Source organism: Camellia sinensis, chromosome 3 (genome assembly GCF_055761805.1).
Source record: "Camellia sinensis isolate YWXY chromosome 3, ASM5576180v1, whole genome shotgun sequence".
NCBI lineage: Eukaryota > Viridiplantae > Streptophyta > Magnoliopsida > Ericales > Theaceae > Camellia > Camellia sinensis.
In genome coordinates, this window is record NC_138963.1 from 65,404,999 (window position 1) to 65,426,509 (window position 21,511).

At 38.6% G+C, this 21,511-nt stretch overlaps 1 protein-coding gene across 1 annotated transcript in view; it reads right to left on the reverse strand.

The window, feature by feature from the left end:
• LOC114273897 (topless-related protein 4-like) overlaps nt 1-11,723 on the reverse strand; it is a 28,328-nt gene extending 16,605 nt beyond the window's left edge. The window contains exon 1 of the mRNA XM_082918099.1: nt 11,435-11,723. Within this exon, the coding sequence (XP_082774225.1) occupies nt 11,435-11,723 (289 nt within the window). The remainder of the gene's footprint in view (nt 1-11,434) is intronic.
• Between the last annotated feature and the right edge of the window lie 9,788 nt (nt 11,724-21,511).

A 21,511-nucleotide genomic window follows, 5' to 3' on the forward strand; every position in this document is an offset into this window, starting at 1 on the left:
AATATTAAGTTTTCAAAATGAGTAATGCTAGGGATACCAAATTTTCTACCAAATAAATGACCAAATGTCTCACATGGGTGTGGGGTTCACAAAAGAAAATAAATGACCAAATGGACCCCACACCTATGTGAGAAATGACCAAATGAGCCCCACACCCATGTGAGACATGTGGTCATTTATTTAGTAGAAAATTTAGGGCCTATAGCATTTTCCTTTCAAAATAAGCCATAATATACGTAGTACAACAATGTTAGGAATAAAGATATTAAACACAAAATCGAATACAAATGTTTCACAAATAGTGAGTCCCACATGTGCGTCTCATATCATGTATAGCCCTTATGAGACATATGTCCTATTATGTGTTTAATACTCTGTACACTCAAACTTAATTAAAAAAAATAATGTACAAGTCCACTTTTTGGACCCAATAATCTTGTACTTATGGAGATCTACATTACTCAATACAAACTTACCTTCCTTTTCTTTCTTTTTTTTTTTTTTGGGGGGGGGGGAGGGGGTAAATTATAAATAGGTTTGATTAAAATATGAATTATCCCTCACTACAACAATTTTCACTTTTAGCTATTAAATTTGGCGACTAAAAGGAATTTAGTCGCCAAAAGTGCAATTTTTGGTGACAAAAAAATGTATTAGTCGGCGTTGGTTTAGGATTTAGCTACTAAATTTTTTTAGTCGGGGTATATTATTTATTGGCGACTAAAAAAAATTTAGTCGCTAAATATGCCATAATAGGCAACCAAAACAAATATTAGTTGGCATTAGTCTAGTTTTTAGGCTCCTAAAGTCTGTTTTAGTTGTGGTATGCTAATTTTTTCCGACTACAATAAATTTAGTCGTCAAATAATAGCAATAATTTTACTTTTAGTCTTTGGCGACTGGCATATATATGTATTGTTTTGTTTGTATACATGGTACAAGTTGTTTTATGAAACTTGACATTAAAAGTTATTCCTTTTTAAATGGTTAGAAGTGAAATGGATGCAAATTGCAGAATGGTTAATAATATATGTATTGTTTTGTTTATATAAACGGTACAGGTTGCATGGAATGCATATAGGTTGTGGACAAATTAATAAGAAGAAAAAAGACCTAAAATCATGTTTTTGGCTACTAAACAATTGATAGCCAAAAAGAAAGTAAATATTTTTAGCGACGAAATAGTTAGTAGCTAAAAAATAAATAAAATGAAAAAAAAAAAAGCGACTAAAACTTTAGTAGCCAAACCAAAAAATTATACTTTAGGCAACTAAAACATTTAGTAGCTAAAAACATTTAGACTTTAGGTGACTAAACATTAGTAGCTAAAAAAAATAAGGTGAACAACACAACCTTTTGGCGACTAAAACTTTTTTCGTCCTAAATAATTTCAGTTTTTGGTGACTAAATGTTTTAGTCGCTGAAAATACGATATTAATTTTTTTTGAAAGTTTTTGGCAACTAAAACATTAGTCGGCAATTGAGGACTTTTGGCGACGAAATGTTTTAGTCGTTGAAAATACGATATTAATTTTTTATGAAAGATTTTGGCGACTAAGAAATTAGTCGGCAATTGAGGACTTTTGGCGACTAAACGTTTTTCAGTTGCCAATTACCTTTTCCGACAACTATTCAACGACTAATCTGGAGGCTAAAACTTTTAGTCACTAAAAAGTTTCAGTGACTAAAAATTGACTTTTGGACTAAAAATTTAGTCGTCAAAAGTGCCATTTGTTGTAGTGCCTTATAGTTCTAGAAATTACATCCCATCATTGACATTCCGAATTTCATAACAACTGGGTTTATTAATAAATCATCAAGTTAATTAATAATTTGTAATAATGTCAAAATTTTATTTTAATTAATAATTCATGTAATTTTATTATTACATAGGAGAACTGTTAGAAATTTTATTTTTGCAGTAAATTTTGTTAAATAAAAAATTCTAATAATAGAGTATTTATAATTTTTCAAACTACATAAGATAATTTATTTTAAATAAATCTCAGAAGGCGTATTTATTAGTTTTCATTTTTTAGTTTCATAAATATGGATATGCATGGATCGATTAGAGTGGAATTTTTGAATGTGTGTGATATTAAAAATGTTATAAACTTTTTTTTTTTTTTTTTTTTGGTTGTGAAAAGAGGGTCAACAGCCAAACACTAATAAGTTGCTTAACTAATTCTTGTTACTCACGTTCTCCCCTAGTTTTAGCTGTTGCCGCAACTAACTATAACTTAAACCATTTTATGACTTTGTCGGTTAGTCTAACCCAGTGGTTGCAACCTGGCTGTTTCACTGGTTTGCTAGCACGATACCACCAATCTGTCTGCTACACACGATTGCTTTCACTCGAGACATGTTTCTCTCGACAAGTTTTTGGGTGGTGTTGGAGCATTGTCATATAATGCTCTAATTACATGTTATTGGTTGAGCTAGTAAGATGTGAGGTGGCAAATTAAAATTACTCAATAATTTTTCGTTTATCTGACATATGGACATGAGTCGGTTGGTAGATTTTTTTTTTTTTTTAATGATTTCAAAAAAAACATAATTGTAGCACCTTATTCTTCATATGCATCGATCAATACTTTAGAAACCATTACCTAGAGACCAATGCCGATACGGCACTCGATACCACTATTTAGAGGGTGTTTGAAATTGATTTTTTTATTGATTTGTTTTCATCTTTAGTGGCCCTTTTTTTTCAAAATTTAAAAAATTTAGACTTGGGATCTACTGGAATAGACAAATCCCAAAAAAAACAAAAAATAAAAAGTCTATTAAAGACAAAAAAATTAAATTAATATTTGACTTTTTAATTTTTTTTGCCTTTAGTGAACTTTTTTTTTTTTTTTTTTTGATCTTTTACATTTTAAATTGTTATACACTAGATGAGCCGAAAAAATTAATTTATTTTATACAAATTAAAAAAAAAAAGTCAATAAGACACAAATTTTGAGAATATGTGACTTTAAAACTAAACGAGACCTTAAAGGACTTGGGGTCACTGCTGTGCCTTTGGCATAGCAGTGACTGTTGTGTCTCATTTTGAAATGCATTATGGGCTTATTTTTATGATTTGAACCGTTCATTTTGTAGAATTTGTTAAGTACTTCAAACCTACCAAAAATCATATTAATCAGATATCAATAACTATATTATCGAATTGCATATTTTTATACTATTTTTCAAAAGAAAAATTCCTTGTTTATTTTTTTGATTATCAATCATATAGTTATTAGTATCCGATTAATATGATTTTTGATAGGCATGAAGTACTCAACAAACCTTACAACATAACGGTTCAGATCATAAAAATAAACCCATAATGTACCACAAAATGAGGCATAACAGTCATTGCTGTGCCAAAGGCACAGCAGTGACCCCAATTCCGACCTTAAAAGCACGCAGTCAATATTCTTACCATATAAACCAAATGAAAGAGGCTAAACATAAATGAAGTGGGTCAAAGTTATTGGATCGGTTCAACTCATCAAGCCCAAACCCAATTGGCAAAATACCGACACGGGCCAACCAGATTAAGTTCAGATCCTCATGGATCATCCCCCAAGTCCTCAAGCACTTAGGCCAAACCAATCAAGATGAGGCCAGCAGACAAGGTACTGAGATGGGTCGAACCTATAAACCGAACCATATGGACTGAACCCATAAGCAGAACTACATGGACCGAGCTCATCCGCAGAACTGACGTGAGCCGGGCTCACATGAAGTGATCCGTATGGACCAACCCATCTCTACAAACTACTTTGCAAGAAGGTCGAACAAGGTTGGCTGAGGAACCAAACAGAGGCCTCTTGTGGCAGGCGTCTAAGCTGTGAGTACACATGTGCAAATGCCACCTCAGCTAGTTCCCCCTCTAATAATCAAAGAAATAGTTAGGAGAAAGAATGTGCAATGATGTATATATGATTTAAGTGGGCATGTACAACTATGGATGGCCAGCTCAATGGTCTCCCATATGAGCCATGATAGAGAGCACCAAGAGGCACCAAAGCTCCCTCACCATCAACTTGGAGAGAAAGTCAAGTCATCTATATAAGCAACACACCCATCTCATTGGAAGGTATTCAATCTAGTACAATCTCATCTGATTAGCTATCACACATACATACACTCTCTCAATTTCCCTCTCTACATCTAGCGAGGCTTCATCATCTTCATCGACTCCTAACTTCCACACCAGAAGGGTTTTCCTGCCAACCCCAGTCAAACAGCTCTCACGATTCTTTCCCCTTTGTAGATCTTCGATTCTTGGATAGTTCGATGTAATCAGAGAGACCCAACTCATTCATCTAGTGTGGAAACCAGCGCGCACAACATATGACTTCTAACTATTTCACATATTCCTTTTGTCTCGAATTGTTCGTTCATTTTTATTATTTAAGAGATTTAATTTTTTTTATATTTTTTAATTGGATAAATTATATAGAAGTCTCCTAAGATTTGAGAATATATATATATATATATATAGTAGACCTCACAAGTATGACATAATTATATTAGGAGATTTTAGTCTCATATTTTAATCAAAAATTTGTTAGCCATAAAATAATGTTGCCAACTTACCATCTCTTTTACACTAAGATGAATATTTTATCTTCTTAACTGAGTCTTTACACCATTTGTATAAGTTCTGATCTCTTTATTCTTACTAAAAAGGAGATCAGTGTAATTATATTAAAATCGTGAGATTTGCTATATTATTTCAAATAATAATTTACCCTTTTTAATTTATTCTTTTTACAACCATTTTGAAGACAATATCTAGAAGAAGTACTTAAGATATTTTTATTTGTGATTTTTTTTAAAAAAATTATTACGAAAATACATTATTCATTAACTCAATTAAAAGGCACAAATATAAAAAAATAGACAAACAATTTAAAAGGGGAGGATTATTACGTAATATTATCAATTATATTGATTAGATGTGTAAGTGTTATCTATTTTTTATTTTAAAATACCTAGAAATAGATTTTTAAATTTTATTTAAATTATTCCATTAACCATTAAATTCCTTAAAATAATTACCTAATAAATAAAATCACATTAAAATTATATAAAATAATTAAAATAATTGTTAAGAATAACCGATATAAATTTAATAATTTTTCATAATACTTATATACAAAAATTAGTATTTTGCAAGAAATTAGCTTACTTTTATTTTGCTACACTTACTTTTTCCCTAAGCAAAATAGTTGTATTACGAATATAAAAAAATGAGTAATGATACTGATGGGCATCCAAGGGAGCCCAGCCCACGGTCTGGGCAATACTGGACCAGGACTAATAACATAATGGGCACCCAAAAGGGTCTAGCCCACGACTCAAGACCCAGTCCACAGATTAGATATTAAAGCCCAATAACCTTGAGAAACCAATCATGGATCAGGACCAATAGCATTCAAACACTTATCGGGCAGGGAATTAGCCATGTAGGCAAACAAAGATGCTGCAAAGTTATTACACTCGCACATCAGCCATTAATGATGCTCTTTTAGCATTAAATGTGACAACCCTTCACGTCGGAGAGGGCAAACTCACCATGAACGATGTGAGATAGAATATAGACTTTCGGCCAACAAGACAGTCTGGAATGGACAAGGAAAAGATAAGCAAAGGATATAAGGAAGCCTTCGAGATACGTCAAAGGTTAAGTTCTTCCTCTGTCTCTTCTATCTATCTATAATCACTCTTCTCCTAACCTAAATTGATCGTCGGAGAGTCCGTCGGGGAATCTTTTCCCCCTCCGGACCTTTTTCCAAGCTTATCTGAGAAACACCGAGGTTAGCAAACCCGTTGGAAGCGTGGATCAATCCGATCCATCCTCCAGCTAGAATCGTTGCATCACCAGTTGGCGCCGTATATGGGAAGCCTTTTTCACAAAGACAATTGTGTTCACTGTCACCGGAAGGAACCCTGTTATCACCCCTCTCTTACTTCAGGGTGGATAGTCACGACCAGGTCCATGGCTTCCCAACACAGTGCTGGTAACCTTGAAGCTGAGTCCTCTAATACAAATAACCCACCTCTATATTTCGCCGAACTCACCAATAGCATCAACCGTTTAACCGAGCAAAACCAGGCCCTGATCAATGTCTTGCTCTAAGGAGACCTCCCCGTTTCTCCTCTACCACAACTAGACATCCCTCCAAACCAAGAACAAACTCCAAGCCACCCACTCTAACCACATGCTCCTTGAAGACCTCTTCCCTGCCTTTCATCCCCCAAGCTCACCCGTCAAATTCGGAGGGTCTACAACCCCCGCCTCAAGAACCGCTCCCTCCACCTCAGGGTTCCCATCCCTCACACCACCCCCCCATCCCCGAAGGTGAAACTAGTAATGCTCAACCTCCATTCCTATCCGGCGGTGACAATGGCCCCATTTAGGATATAGAACTACGAGCCATGAAGCTCCAACTTCAGGGGGTCATTGCGCAGTTTTGTCACTCGCTTTAATTCAAAAGCCTTCTAGGTTGAAGAGAATGATGATAATGTCATCTTAACAGCCTTCATGGCCGATCTACGCCCATCGGATTTCCTTTTGTCTTTCTCAAAAAACCCTCTAACAACCATGGCCACTCTCCTTACTAAAGCCCAGAAATACATGAACGCTGAAGACTCTTTAGCAGCTTGCCAAGATTCTACACCTAAACCCTCACAACCCAAAGACAAGAGAAAATAGTCGAAACCCAAACATCCCCAATATGCTCATCCAGACCGGTCTCCACGCCCCGACTGAGCGGTTCCTCCCCGACCACTCGACCGCTTTGAGTGGTACACCCCTCTCAATACAACCATGGAGCATGTCCTAAACCAAATCCAGCAGGATTATAACTTGAAATAGCCCCAACCTTCCAAGTTTCCTTCCAGTCGATGGGATTAGTCTAAATATTGTCGTTTCTACAGCGACCATGGCAATAACACGGATGAATGCGTCAACCTTAAGGATCAGGTCGAGGATCTGGTCCGTCAAGGACACTTGACTCGTTTCACTTCACCCCGATCTCACAAAAAGGCTAGAACTGACCCCCAAAGTGAAACGACAAACGCACCCCACCACAACCGGGCGACCAACCCCGGCGAGAGGGTAACAGGGCCCAATACCAACCTTGAGCTCTGGGAACCCCTGCTCCCCCAGCTGGTGAAATAAGGGTCATTGCAGTTGGACTCGTGCACGGTGGATCGTCGTGGTCAGTACAGCGGACCGAGCTCCGACGAATCAGGTAGGGGGCAGACAAGAAAGTGACGCTGGTCTACCGACCCCCTAAACAACCCAAGCAATGGTCGGATCCAATTACCTTCACAAATGCAGATTGCGAAGGCATTCGATACCCCCACGATGACCCACTTGTCATTTCCTCTCTCCTTTCCAACTACAAGGTTCGGCATGTGCTCGTCGACAATAGCAACTCCTCAAGCATTATCTTCCTCAATGCTTTCAAGCTGCTCCAGATTGGTGAAGAAAAGTTATTGCCTCTACAAACGCCTTTAGTTGGCTTCATTGGAGACCGAGTAATTTCTATAAGGTCTATTGACCTACCAATCACTATCGGTGAGTACCTAAGGCAAAATACAAAGATTTTTACCTTTCTAGTTGTCGACTGCTCCTCTGCCTACAACGTCATCCTTGGATGCACAGCACTCAATGTTTTCCAAACCGTGATGTCCACTTATCACCTGGAACTCAAATTTTCGACCGATCATGGGGTGGGCACTGTAAGAGATGAACAAACCGTGGCTAGAGAATGCTATGTCGCTTCGCTAAAAGAAGTAAAAATAAAAGAAACTATGATATAGAAGGTCTTGGTGCAGGGATGAGGAGGAACTAATCAGGGGGGAACCAGTGGAAGAATTAATTGAAGTGTCCACCAACTCTAACGATCCAACAGAGACGTCTAAGATTGGTAGTCAGCTGTCTTCTCAAGTCAACACCGACCTCACAACTCTCCTAATCGAGCACAGGAACGTCTTTGCTTGGACTCATGCGGACATGCCAGGCATTGACCCCGCTTTTATCACTCATCGCCTCAGTATTGAACCCCAGTTCTGACCATTCTGCCAAAAGAAACACATTTTTTATCCAGAGCACAACAACCTCATTGCTACTGAGGTGGACAAGCTGTTAAAGGCAAGTTCATCAGAAACGTGGACTATCCCAGATGGTTTTCTAATGTAGTCTTGGTCTGCAAAAATAATGGCAAATGATGACTATACGTCGATTACTCCGACCTCAACCGAGCCTGCCCCAAGGATAGCTACCCACTTCCTATGATAGATCTATTGGTCAACGCGACTGCGGGACATCAGATGAAGGTATGCATCCATTTTAGAAATCTGAACTTGGCCACTCCAAAGGATGAATACCCCATGCCTATAGTGGATCTATTGGTAGACAGTTCAGCACGACACAGGATTTTGTCTATGATAGATGGGCATTCTGGTTACAATCAGATCTGCATTGCAGAGAAGAATGTCGATAAGACAGTATTCAGGTATCCTGGGAATATTGGCACCTTCGAATGGGTAAAAATTCCATTTGGTCTAAAGAATGCGGGGGCAACATATCAGAGGGCAATGAATACTATCTTTCATGATCTCATTAGAGGATACCTAGAGTGTTACATTGATGATATCGTTGTGAAGTCCTAGTCTATGGAGGAACACTTAGTTCACTTGGTAGCAGCTTTCGAAAGAATGAGAAAGTTCAAGTTGAAGCTTAATCCTCTCAAATGTGCTTTTGGTGTATCAGTTGGAAACTTCTTGGGGTATGTTGTGCACAAGAAAGGAATACAGATTGATCAGAATAAAGCCAAAGCCATCATTGAAGCCAAACCTCCATCAAGTAAGAAAGAAGTACAAAAGTTCCTTAGTCAGGTTAATTTTCTTCGAAGATTTATTTCTAACACTGCAGGAAAAATTAAAGTATTTTCTTCTTTGTTATAGTTGAAAGATGAAGAGGAGTTTGTGTGGACAGTAGAGCATCAAGCTACTTTTGAAGGAATTAAAGCCTACTTGGCTAAGCCTCCAGTATTGATGCTGCCAAGGAGCAACAAGCCCTTGAAGTTATACATTGCTACAGCAGAAGATTCATTGGGAGTTTTCCTAGCCCAGGACAATGACGAAGGTAAGGAGCAAGCAGTTTATTACCTTAGTAGGTTTTTTAATTCTTATGAATATAAATACTCAGCTGTAGAAAAGATGTGCCTTGCATTGTACTTTGTAGCAATGAAATTAAGATATTATCTTTTGCCTACTGTTGTCTTGGTAATCACAACCACAGACTTGGTTAAGTACATGTTATCTAGACCCATGTTGAGAGGAAGAATTGGCAAATGGATATTAGCTTTATTAGAATTTCATCTAGAAAAGGCAGTAAAAGGACAAGTTTTGGCTAACTTCTTGGCATGTCAAACAGAAAGCCAGGAGATAATGGATCTTGGTATGGTCAATGTTGAGCCATGTCAGATGCAGTTTGATGGATCAAAGGCAATGGTCTAATTGGAATTAGTGTTGTAATTAAGTCACCACAAGGGGTAGAAACCACACATGGTTTCAGGGTTGATGAAATTACTTGTTCCAATAATCAAGCTGAATATGAAGCTTTAATAATGGAACTGAAATACTTATTGGATTACAAGTTCATGCAGTTGATATATTTGGAGATTCTCAATTGGTAGTCAACCAAGCGAAAGGAATTTTCAAATGTCAAAGTACAAGCATGCTACCATATTATGTTATCGCATTACATTTGCTTTCTCAATTTTAGATAGCAAATGTGACTTATATCCCAAGGTTCATGAATAACAAAGCCAATGATATAGCTCAGAAGGCTTTGAATTTCAAAAGGAGGGATGACACTCAATTGCTCATAAGTCAACCAACATATCAAAAATTAATACCACATTTAGCTAAAAGGAATGTTGTGTTGGAAGTCAATCATAATGACTTACAAGATCAAGATTGGAGGCATCCAATCATGTAGTACTTAACTGGCCCATTTTCGAAGGCCAGCAGAAAGATTAAATTACAGTCTATGCAGTACATAGTGTATGGTAATGCTCTTTACAAAAGGGGAGTAGATGGGTTGTTATTGGAATGTCTAGGGCCGAAAGAGGCATTGACAGCCATGGTTGAAGTCCATGAAGGCATTTGTGGTGCTCATCAGTCTGGTGTGAAGATGAGATGGTTGCTTCAAAGGCATTCCTACTATTGCCAACCATCCATAAAGATTGTATAGAGTATGCTAGAGGTTACTAGGCATGCCAAAAGCATGGCATGATAAGACATGTACCAATAACTGATTTGCATACAGTTGTGAAGCCTTGGCCATTTAGAGGTTAGGCTAGGGATATGATAGGGAAAATACATCCGCCCTCTTCAAAGCATCATTGTTTCATCCTAGTGGCCACAGATTACTTCATTAAGTGGGTCGAAGCTAAACCATATAAGACTGTAGGTCAAACTGAAGTTATTAAAGATCTGATTCACAGATTTGGCATCTCACAGACCATAACTATAGATAATGGGACTGTATTTGATGGAAAGATGGTAAAGTCTTTCACAGCAGAATTTGGAATTAGTCCTATTAATTTCACTCCTTATTATGCACAAGCAAATGGTCAGGCAGAATCATCCAACAAGTCCTTGAAAAAGGGAATACAGAGAGTTGTGAAAGATAATCTTAGGGATTGACATAACTTGTTGTTGGATGTATTATGGGCTTATAGGACTTCTCCAAGATCAAGTACTAGAGTCACTCCTTATGCCTTAGTATATGGGCATGATGCAGTGTTGCTTGTGGAGATTAACATTAGGTCCTTAAGGGTGAAGTCCCAAGACCAGTTAACTCCTGAGAAATATCATTAGAGCATGTTTTTGGAATTAGAGAATATAGATGAAGTTAGAATTTTGGCATTAAATAATATTCTGTTCCAAAAGGCAAAGGCAGCCAAAAACTATAATACGATGGTTAAGCATATTAGCTTTGATAAAGGTGATTTGGTGTGGAAAACAATACTCCTAATAGGAATTAAAAGCCATAAATTTGGTAAGTGGTCACCTAATTGGGAAGGACCATATCAAGTCCATAGAGTTTTACCTGGGGGAGCATACCATCTGAAAAATCTAAATGGTTATGTACATCCCAAGAAAATCAATGGCAGGTATTTGAAGCCTTGTTATCCAACTGTGTGGGAAACACAAGAAGTGTGAGAAATGCTAAACAAAAGAAGTATGAAAACACTCAAATAATAAATAAGGATTTCATTTCATAAAGAGTTAAGTACATGCAGCCATAGATTGGCCCAAAAATCAGTACAATGCTTTAGTTGTTCCCTTGTAATTGATTCTCTACTCATAAGGGATGGAAACAACTGAATGGCTGTAGCCGTGTCTTATCTACAGTCAGCTAGCCCTTGATTGGTAATCTGCAGCTTTGTAGCAGTTCGATCCAAGGCTAGGTTAATTACTGCTAACTCCTCTTCCAATTGGGCCTTTTTCTCCAAGAGCTCAATGTGAAACTGAGAAGCAAAGGAATGTTGTCCCTTCAATTCAAATATCTTAGTATGTATATGGCAAACAAATTCCTTGTCTTTCAAAAGCTTCTCCTCTGCAGCTTTAGCAATGTGGCAACTATTGACATAGAAATCTATGGTAGCTACTGTCTGGGATAAGTGGCTTGAAATGGCCATGTTGGATTGCTCAATGACTTTGCAGCATTGGAGGAAACCATTCTTAAGTACGGGTCTTTGTAAGGCTTAGAATGGGATCCTTGAAAATGATGTCAGCAATTCCAAACAAATGCCTGAGTGTAATGGAGGCAAGGAAACTCTGTTGATAGTTGGAGAGCTCTCAAAAATTTTCAAGAGGGAGTCAGCAAGGGCCAATGGCTCAGCTTCACTGCTGGCTGCTAGAGTGGTTGAAGATGTGTCAAAAAGGCTAGCCAGCCGAGCTTCAAAAATGTCCATCTCTTCCACTGACATTAGAGGTACAGAGAGGTCTGAAAGAGGTGGTTGCACAGGGATAGGAGAAGAGGTTGAAGTGTCCCTAGCAGTGTCTATAGTCCTGGCCACCAGTAGATCAAGAGAAGAGGGACTGGAGCTAGATGGTGGTGGCGAAAAAGAAATTGGTAAGCTACCAGTATCTTCTCTGGAAACACCAGCTATCACTGATGAGGTGACAACTGGGGCCTTCTCAAGTGATGAAGGAGTAGCTAGGATTGTAGAGAGAGTAAATTGAGCTGAGGTAAAGGTTAGATGAGGTAAATATGGAGTTAAGCCCAAGGATAAAGAAATAGGAATGTCTTACCTCAAAAAAGGTATGGAAAATGTAGAGCTGGGAAGTGGAAGTATTGTCTGGATGGGCTCTACACTTAAGGGCACTTTGGTGTTGATTTTCTTCTTCCTTTCCGAGGCTGCCTCTAATGGTCTTTTAACTTCAGATATATAGCGATCCTGGTTTCCCCTTTTCTTTAACTGTTGTACCCGGACTTAGGTTCCATGGAGTTGGTTGTTGTATATGTCTTGTTTACATCCTTTACTCCTTGCATTCGAGTCTTGGGTTGTGTTGGGCGACTTTGAAACAGGTTGGTTGGACTTAGAAACCAAGAGTAGTTGCCCAGATTTTGGCCTTCACGCTCGAGCGAGGATTTTGACGCTCGAGCAGGCCCTTCGTTGTTGTCTGTCCGCTCAAGCGGGGTTTCCGACGCTCGAGTGTAGTTTTCCATCTTCCAGTATCTCCTCTGCAGTGTTGTGCGCTCGAGCGGAAGTTTTGACGCTCGAGCGGGATGTTGTTTGGGACGCTCGAGCAGTGAGGGTTGACGCTCGAGCGGAGATATGGTTCTGTAAAAGTTTTGGAAGTGTGTATCCGCCGCTCAAGCGAGATTGTTGACGCTCGAGCGAGAGTCTGTGACTGACGCTCGAGCGGGGGTTTGGACGCTCGAGCGGGGCGACTTTTATATAAATCCGAGATCCGACTTTTGGATCACTTTTTCAACTCCTTTTCTCTCTCTTACTTTTCAAAACCTCCATTGTTGAGCCTCTCTCTCTAGAACCTTGCCTTCTCTTTAGGTATTGATCTAGTTAGAGTTGTTTCCTCACCTTTGGCCTTTAAAAAAGTTGTGTTGATCGTCGAGGGCTTTACATTGATCCGAAAATTTCGAGTTTTGGAGCACGTTGAGTTTCCTCACCTTCTTCCCTTGAGCTCCGAATTTGAGGTAGGGATATCCTACTCCTCTTTATGAGTTTTGTCTTTAAATTTTGACATTTCGATATGTTGGGAGTTGTTGGGTAATTTTGAGAAAGTTCGGGCCTTTGTGTAATTTTACAAAAGTTGGGGTTTTAATCATATAAAACCTAAATGCATGTTTGGCATGGAAAAGTGAAATTAATGTTAAAACATTAATGGAAATGGAACCTAAGGGTTGTGATGTTAATTATGGAATATGCCCTAATTACATTGGTTAATTAATTTGTATAATTAATTGTTGGAAATGAGGAATTGAATTAAGAATGTTGAAATCGGGAATGTATGGGACTAAAGAGTGTGGTTGGATCATTTATTGCTCACCTAATTGAAATGTCGATTTAATATCCATTTTGTGCATTTATTTTCTATTTAGAAATAACTGCTTTGGGCTATCGGTGGAGGATAGTCTTGATTGTTGTAGACAATGCATGATGATTAGGCAAACTAAAACCAATCGAGTGAATGTGTCATAGAGTATGACGATGAATTAAATACATTAATTCTATGTATTGATTGATTGTGTATAGAACCCTTGTGTTTATATGCATTGTGTGTAGAGGAGGAGATGGGGGATGTACTCCGCGGTTTAGGGGAAGATGGGGGATGTACCTCTAAACCGGATAGGATTAGGAGGAGATGGGGGATGAACTCCGTAGACACAGCTCATATGCTTGTCTAGAGAAGTGAAGATGCAGCTCATAGGCTTATCTTTGAGAAGTGTAGATACAGCTCATATGCTTGTCTAGTGAAATGTAGATACAGCTCATATGCTTGTCTAGTGAAGTGTGGATACAGCTTATATGCTTATCTGTTGATGCGTAAGATGTTTATCTGTTGATGTGTTGATATAGCTAATATGCTTATCTATTAAATAAGGATGGAAAATGGAAAGTGACATAGACTCGTATGTTATGAAATTATGACGTGATATATGCGGATGTCTCGGTGTTGGCCATCTATCAATTGCTAATCTTTTAGTCATTGCTCATAGTTGGTTTAGTATGTCTCTGCTGGACTGTGGCTCACCCTATATGGGAACATCATTTTCAGGTATAGGTAGCATGCCACCTCCAAGGACGTAGCTTGGGAGGCTAGAGGCGGGCAGACTTTTGTTGTCTTTTCCCTTTTGATGTATTACATGTATATTCAAGCCAAGGGCTTAATGTGTAAATGAGTTAGTACTCTTTTGTTGTAACCAAGTGTTAGCTTGGAAAACTGTAGGCCTTTAGGGCATTTGCTTTTGTCGTTAACATGTAATACTTGTTGTAATGAAACTCTGATGAATACAAGAATGTGGAACTTTTATATATATCAATGTATGTCTATATTGATGGGTTTAATGTTATTATTTTGAGGGCGTTACAAGATAAGACTGAAGAAGCCACTATCGAAGGAGGATGTAAGGTAACTGTTGTTGTAAGACAAGAAATAAGAAGCAATGTTAAGTTTTATTGCTGAAAACTTGGGAAAGGAAATTACTATAGAAACTAAAGAAAATTACCAGTCTCAAAGTAGTGGTGGTAATTGTTGGAGAACTGCGAAGAGCATAATGTTCAGCAATTTGTTTCCTCCTTGTAGTTTCCCTTTGAAGTGTATCAACAGCAGCAGCTTCATTCATTAATATCTGTTGCTGCCTCCTTTTTTCATTATCTCTGGAAACCACCAATTCCTTAGATTGGTCCCTCTCTACTGCCTTGGCGGCTGCCTGATGAGTAGGGTCATCATTGAAATCAGAGAGGGAGACTGTTATTTTCTTCTTCCTCTTAAGTGGTGTTTCTTCAGGTACCACCTCCTCTTCAAGACCAAGCACAAGTTTTCTTTTCTTTTGCTGTTGTTGCTTGTCTTTAAGAATGCTTAGGGCTTGAGCCCTTTGAGGAGACTCTACTTGTGAAGCTCCTGCATCAAAAAGAAAGCCATAAGTAGATAAGCAAGGCATTATAAGCATCATAGAGAGAAGAGAATGAAAAAAATAAAAATTCATGTCTCTCTTCGAAGCAGCCCTGGTGACTCTAGGAGGAGGAGGAGAGGCAATAGGAGTAGTCTCTGTGGCAGCATGAGTAGTCTCTGTGACAGCAGGAGTAGGAGCTGGGATAGTAGTAGTAGTAGAAGGAGTAACAAGCCTAGTTCCCTTGGGCTTGGCTTGAGGCACATCTAGCCCAACTAACAAATCTTGAGGAGGGATGGCCAAATGCACCTCCATATTGGCCATCCACCAATTCTGGTATCTTTTCAACGTATTACCTTGAGGAATGAAGGGTAAGTATTCAAAATCAATTAAGTCTTGGATCAACTTGGAGGTTGTTTCCTCCAGTCTGGACTTTGGAACCTTTAGGTCTCTGCTTATAAGATTTGAGTTGGATTGGGTGCAGAGAGGGATAGGAATCCCCTGAGTAAATCCAAATTGCCTAGCAAATTGGGCAGGGCAGTAAGGCTCAGAAATACACTTGTAAGCTCTAGGATTCATAGTGCTAATGAAAAGTTCCCTCGAAATCATAATAGAAGCCCCTATATCTTTTTGTTGGGACCTGGAGTAGGATTTGTCACCCAAAAAGGCCTTCAGCTAGGCTGGTCCAAGGTTGGTTTCGAAAGGACAAAAAAAGAAGCTAGAAGGGGAAGGTGGAAGTTGATGGAAAAAAGAAAAGTAGAAGGCAAAATTAGAAGGGTAAAAAGAGACCCTAGCAAACTTCATGCCATAAGAGGTAGGGTCTGCCGATAGAAATCTTAGGCATTTAGAGTGCAAGTCAGTGAAATATGTAAAAAGCCAAAGTTGGAGTATTTAAAATGGGCCTCCTTGATTGGCATCCATGGGCTTTTCACAAAATTGGGAGCAAGTTCTGTAGACAAGACCCAAAATATATGGAGCTAAAGCTAACTTTTTATGCAAAACAAAAACTTTAGCGAGAGGGGCAAACTCAGGCATAATCCTCTAAGAAGAGGTACAGAAGAGGAATTTACAAAGCCAATACAATAAAAAAGAAAAGAGTTCCTTATCAGTTACAGGACCTTCCCTTTTGTTCTCAGATTTGACAAAGTCACTATAGGATGAATTTAGAGGAGGAATAGAAAAATGAACGTTAAGGTCAGGATAATCTGGGCCAAAGGGAGTGCCAGTAGGGGATAACCCTAAAAGGTGGCAGATGTCAAGGACAGTATGGGCCATCATAACACATCTAAACTGGAAGAAATTAAAAGCAGAGTTCCAAAAACAAAGAGCAGCAGATATTACAAATGGATCCTCCGAAATAGTGAACCTGGATAGTTGAAGGGCGTCGAAGAGACAGAGTTCTTGGAGATCCAATGACCTGGTGGGAATAACTCGATCGTACCACTCTTCCTATTCTGGCGATAGGGTCGGTTCATCCTCCAGCTTCCCCAATCCAGACCACCTTCGTAGAGGAGACAGTGGTTCTCTAAACGCAGGTATAAAGAAAGAAGCTGAGCAGGAGCCTCCCTAAAAATGGGCCCAAGCACATATTCTTGTTGCTCGTGGCGACGGGGAATGAAAATGAGCCCATCGATGGCACTTTGTTCTCCAGCTTTGTATTTCTCACACTCTTCAGCAATGACCCTCTTCAAAGCTACGGATGGGCTCACACGTTCCACAATTGGTACTTTCAAGGAAGAAGAAGCCATTAACAGAAGCTTTCGAAGGACAAAACTAAGAAAAAAAGTAAAGAGAATGAGAGAGCAATAGAAATGAAGGGTTTATGTTGTGAGCAATCAAGTAAGTTAAAAGCGCGAAGGGAAAGGGTTTTTTAAACCTTTCTGCCCGAAAGATGCCCAATTAGTCTAAATGGGTAAAAAGACCCGAGATAATTGTTTGGCTGATTTTGGAACCCATATGAGTTTAAGACTTTGTCTTAAAATTCATAGGAGTCCTGAGAGTACAACATGAAAAACTTCTCTCAAGGGTGATTGTTTGGGCGGGAAACATATCTCAACAATCAAATTGGCTTCGAAAACAAATATTTGGCTTCAAAGTCAAGATTTGGCTCCAAAGCCAGATGTCAAACAACCAACTAAGGCTTGAAGAGCAGGAAGTTGACTTCGAAGCACATTTTATTCCTGAGAATGCAGGAATGTTTAGGTTTGGTCTGCTTCAAAGGGATTGGGCACTTGCTCTTAGATTTCTTATAAAGGACAAAATCCTTCGAAGTGAACTTTGAAGTATTCTGTAGCTAGAATTTGATTCTTATTTAATGTTTTAGACTTCAAAGTTGCAGGGCCAGTACTAAGTCAAGTAAAAGATCAAGATCCAAAAAGACTTTCCCGAACATGAAAGATTCCTTTTGGGATTCTCTGTCAAAGTAAACCTTTTTGGAAAGCAGCATTGTTACATTTAAAAGTACTTCGAAGCACTTGAAAGTAACTTTGATACAAAGGTTGGTCAATTCAAAGCTGTTAAAATTATATTGACCATGCGATTGGAATGAGAAGACCTAGGGTAAAGATTGTCAATTGTACTCCATATTTTGGAGATATTCAAATCAAGTTTCAAGTATTCCATTGGAAATGTTCAAATCAGGCTTCGAAGAAAAAATTGGTAAATATGAAGCTCTAATTTTATTTGAATTATGCAAATAAAATTGTCACAAACATGCAATTGGAACATAAAAACAGATCATGCCAAATAGAGAAAGAAAAACCTAGTTTTATTGATATGTAAGTAATTACATTAGAAAGCCTACTTGGCTACGAATTCGATTTCATAAAAGTAAGGAATGAAAAATGTAACAAGTTCATTAAATTTGACCTAACAGTGTTCAATGAACGTATGTTCTTTCTTTATTCTATCTTCTATCCTATCAAAGTTAGGTTGTTGCAGCTGGTATGCTCTTATATGGTGAAAAAGTTGTTCAGCTTTCATTTCGAACTCTATCTTTTTCAAGCCTTGTTCTATTTCATTCATATCTACATCATCCCAGTACGCTGAATCCTTATTCATGAAGTCATTATATTCTTCAATAAGGTTATCTATTTCGTACTAAGTCTGAATTTGATTGGCTGAGATTTCGTCCGAAGAGTTACTGGTAGTCAAAGAAATTTGGTACCAATGAAAAAGGAGTGGGAGTTGATCCAAAAAACCTTGAAGCTCTGCCTGGACAATGGGGTTGAGGACATGACCCCAAGTCATAATATCACAGGCCCATTGGAAGTTCTTGAGAGGAGTCTCATCTTCAAGAACATTGAAGGGCAAGTGAGAGAAGGTAACAAGCAGAAGTTGAGCTTGGTATCGCTCAAATGTGGTTGGAAGAGCTAGAGGTTGGTAGGAAGGAAGAAACTGATTCTCGAAAAGAGTAAGTTTCAATTCTTCCATTCAATGAGGATTCTAAGGAAGAAGAGGTGCAGAGGGATCCATCCCGAAAGAAGAGGGGAACTGGGGGTTATTCACTCATTTGAGCCAGTTAGAAGAGCAAAGTTTTGCCCTCTTAGCCAAAAATGACAGATTGTATCCCTGTGCTTCGTTAGGATGAGGAGTTTCTCACACTATCTTCGTTGGCATGGAGGACATATACCATGCCAAAAGCAAGCTATCCTCTAGACTGCGTCAGTGATCAATGGGTACATAGGGGTAAACCACTGAGCTACGAGCAGAAGGGGGAATAAAAATAGGATCATCGAATTTAACAAATCGATGGTGAATGCGCTCCCTTAATTTGGGTTCATCAGGTTTTGGCCAGCTTTCCCACCCAGGAGACCTGGAGGAAGAAGAAGCAGCTGTGTCCCATGCAGAGAGTGGTGGGGCAAAAAAGGAGCTTCCAAGATCCACTTTTGCAAATGCTTGGTCCAAGGGTTTGTAGTTGGCAAATTTTTGGTCTAAAGGTTAGTAATTTGCAAAAGCTTCCATGACTTGTATAAATAGAGGCGGATAGGTGTAACCAATAAATGTATTGAGGTTCTTTCAAGGCTTGCAATCATCTTCCATAGACTCCTCATATGCTCGATCAATATAAGAGAAAGTGTGATTGGACATTGGGGATGTACCAGTCTTTTCGTCTACTCAAAAAATGGAACTACAACATACAAGGATTTAATAAAGTACACTGCTTCATTATTCAAAAAGCGGTTATACTACCAGAATACACAGAGTCCATGCACGCCCTAGAATGTGTGTGGATTGCACTAGTTCACTAATATCACCAAGTATTGGGTATATTAGTGCGGGGGCAATGTTGGCTATATAATTTGTAAAAGCCAATCACAATTTAGCATATGGCACGAAGAGGTCAATTTGGGGAATTAATACAAGTTGCCAACCAAAGTCAAACATGTGATAGTCTGTATTGGTAATAATAGATTTGCGTAGCACTGGAACAATCGAGAGATACAAGATGATATGGCCTAACGGTTACTCACAAAGTTTAAATTCAAAATCAGGAGGGAAGCCTAACTGCAAGAGTCTGTGGGCTTGCCTTTTTCCACGCCCCTGCCTTTCGAAAAAGGGTTTGAAAAAAAGGCCTCACAGTTCGGACTCCCGCGGTTCTAAATCTAGTCTCACAAGTGCAATGTAAAACTGATAATCACCAAATAGTCCAATCCGAAAAATCTTTTTGGAAAAACAATTTTAAATCAAATAATGGCAAAATTAGACTGCTTTACCAGATTACAGAGTCGCCACCTAAATATTTTATTTTGGAAAAATTTAGAAAACATTGACTCGTGCCAAAGACCACGTGTCTGTCATCACCAAAGTTGCCTCGGCTTGGGAACTTGGGTACGAGAGGGGAAGGTCCTGAAATGAGCACCCCCGCTCGCCCGATCAAAGATCGGCCTCTACTAATCATGATATGATGTTTTATAAACCTTATATGTTCTTATTCCGGTTATTAATCTAACCTTACTATGTGGTGCGCACTAGCAAATATAGACTAAATCGCAAGAATTAGAACAACTCAACTCGTGTTTGCTTTCGAAAATGGTTTGAATTTGACACCCTCAAATGGGCTTAAAGATACGGATTTTCTACCTCAAGTGGGCTTAAAACATTGTTTTGCCACTTCGCAAAGTGGGCTTAAAATATACACTTGTTAAATTGTTCCAATTCAAATAACAAAGCCTTCATCCACAGGTATTCATGCAATTTAGCATATAAGCACATAGCCTCATGGCAAGCATGCAAAACATAGCAATATGGCAATCACACTCATGCAAGTATGCTAAAGCATAAAAACTTACCGAGTACTCCAAGTCAAAACAAAAACTAGTTAGAAAAATGCATGATCTTTATTATACAAGATGCCTAATGCAACGCATGCAATAATGCAACTAAATAGGCTCGGCTACTTAATCATGGTATTTGCAACACTTTGATAGCATGCTTTGAAACACGTATTCGAGGAAGTATTGAAATTGCAATACAATTTGAATGATGCGCCGAGCCTCGGTGCATGCAAGACAAATGAATGGATGCAAACATGCAAGCATAAGGTATGCTAATTACAATATGTCCCTAATCTAACCATCAAAAGCGATTAAATAAAAAGGAGAAAGACGTGGGGTTGGAAGACATGCACACACGCACGCACACTTATTACAACATTATGCCCTCGCGAAGGAGGGTCCGAATAAATAAGCTAAAGCTAACTAGGTATGCTAATTAAGCTAAGCTATTACAAACCAGAACTAATTAACTACTCTAGTGAACCAATTACAACAATTGAAACAAATTAACTAACTATTCTAAGCTAGCTAAATATTGCAGATCGAATTAAGCTAATTAATTACAAAATGAATTAATTAACTAAATAATTACAGCATTTGAATTAACTAGCTATTCTAAGCTAACTAAAGCAATTAAACGGCCTCGAGGGCGAGGGACGCATGCATGCCCGAAATCTCCTCCTGAAAATGCCACCACCTTGCCTTTGCAGTCTCTGTTTGAACATGCTTAAACACCAACAGTGCTGCCAACTTCTAGAACACCTCTGCTCTAACTTAGGAACACATTTGTGCAAAATTTCGTTTCTGGCCGGTCGGCTGCTGCTAGTGGCCGATCGGCCACCCCTTCCCTAAACTTTCCTTTTTTGCTGCAACAGAGAGCAAACAGAGGCAAAGCAGTGTATTCTCAAGGTTTGTGTGCATTGCTACTCTCCTTATCATTACACAAGTTCAAAGGAGTGTAATTCTCGGCCCTCAAACCATCAACCAAGCATTTTTAATGCATGATGACTAAGGAGCCAAGCTTGCACAAGTTAATGAATGCAAAATAAGACTCGACAAAACCATAACCCTA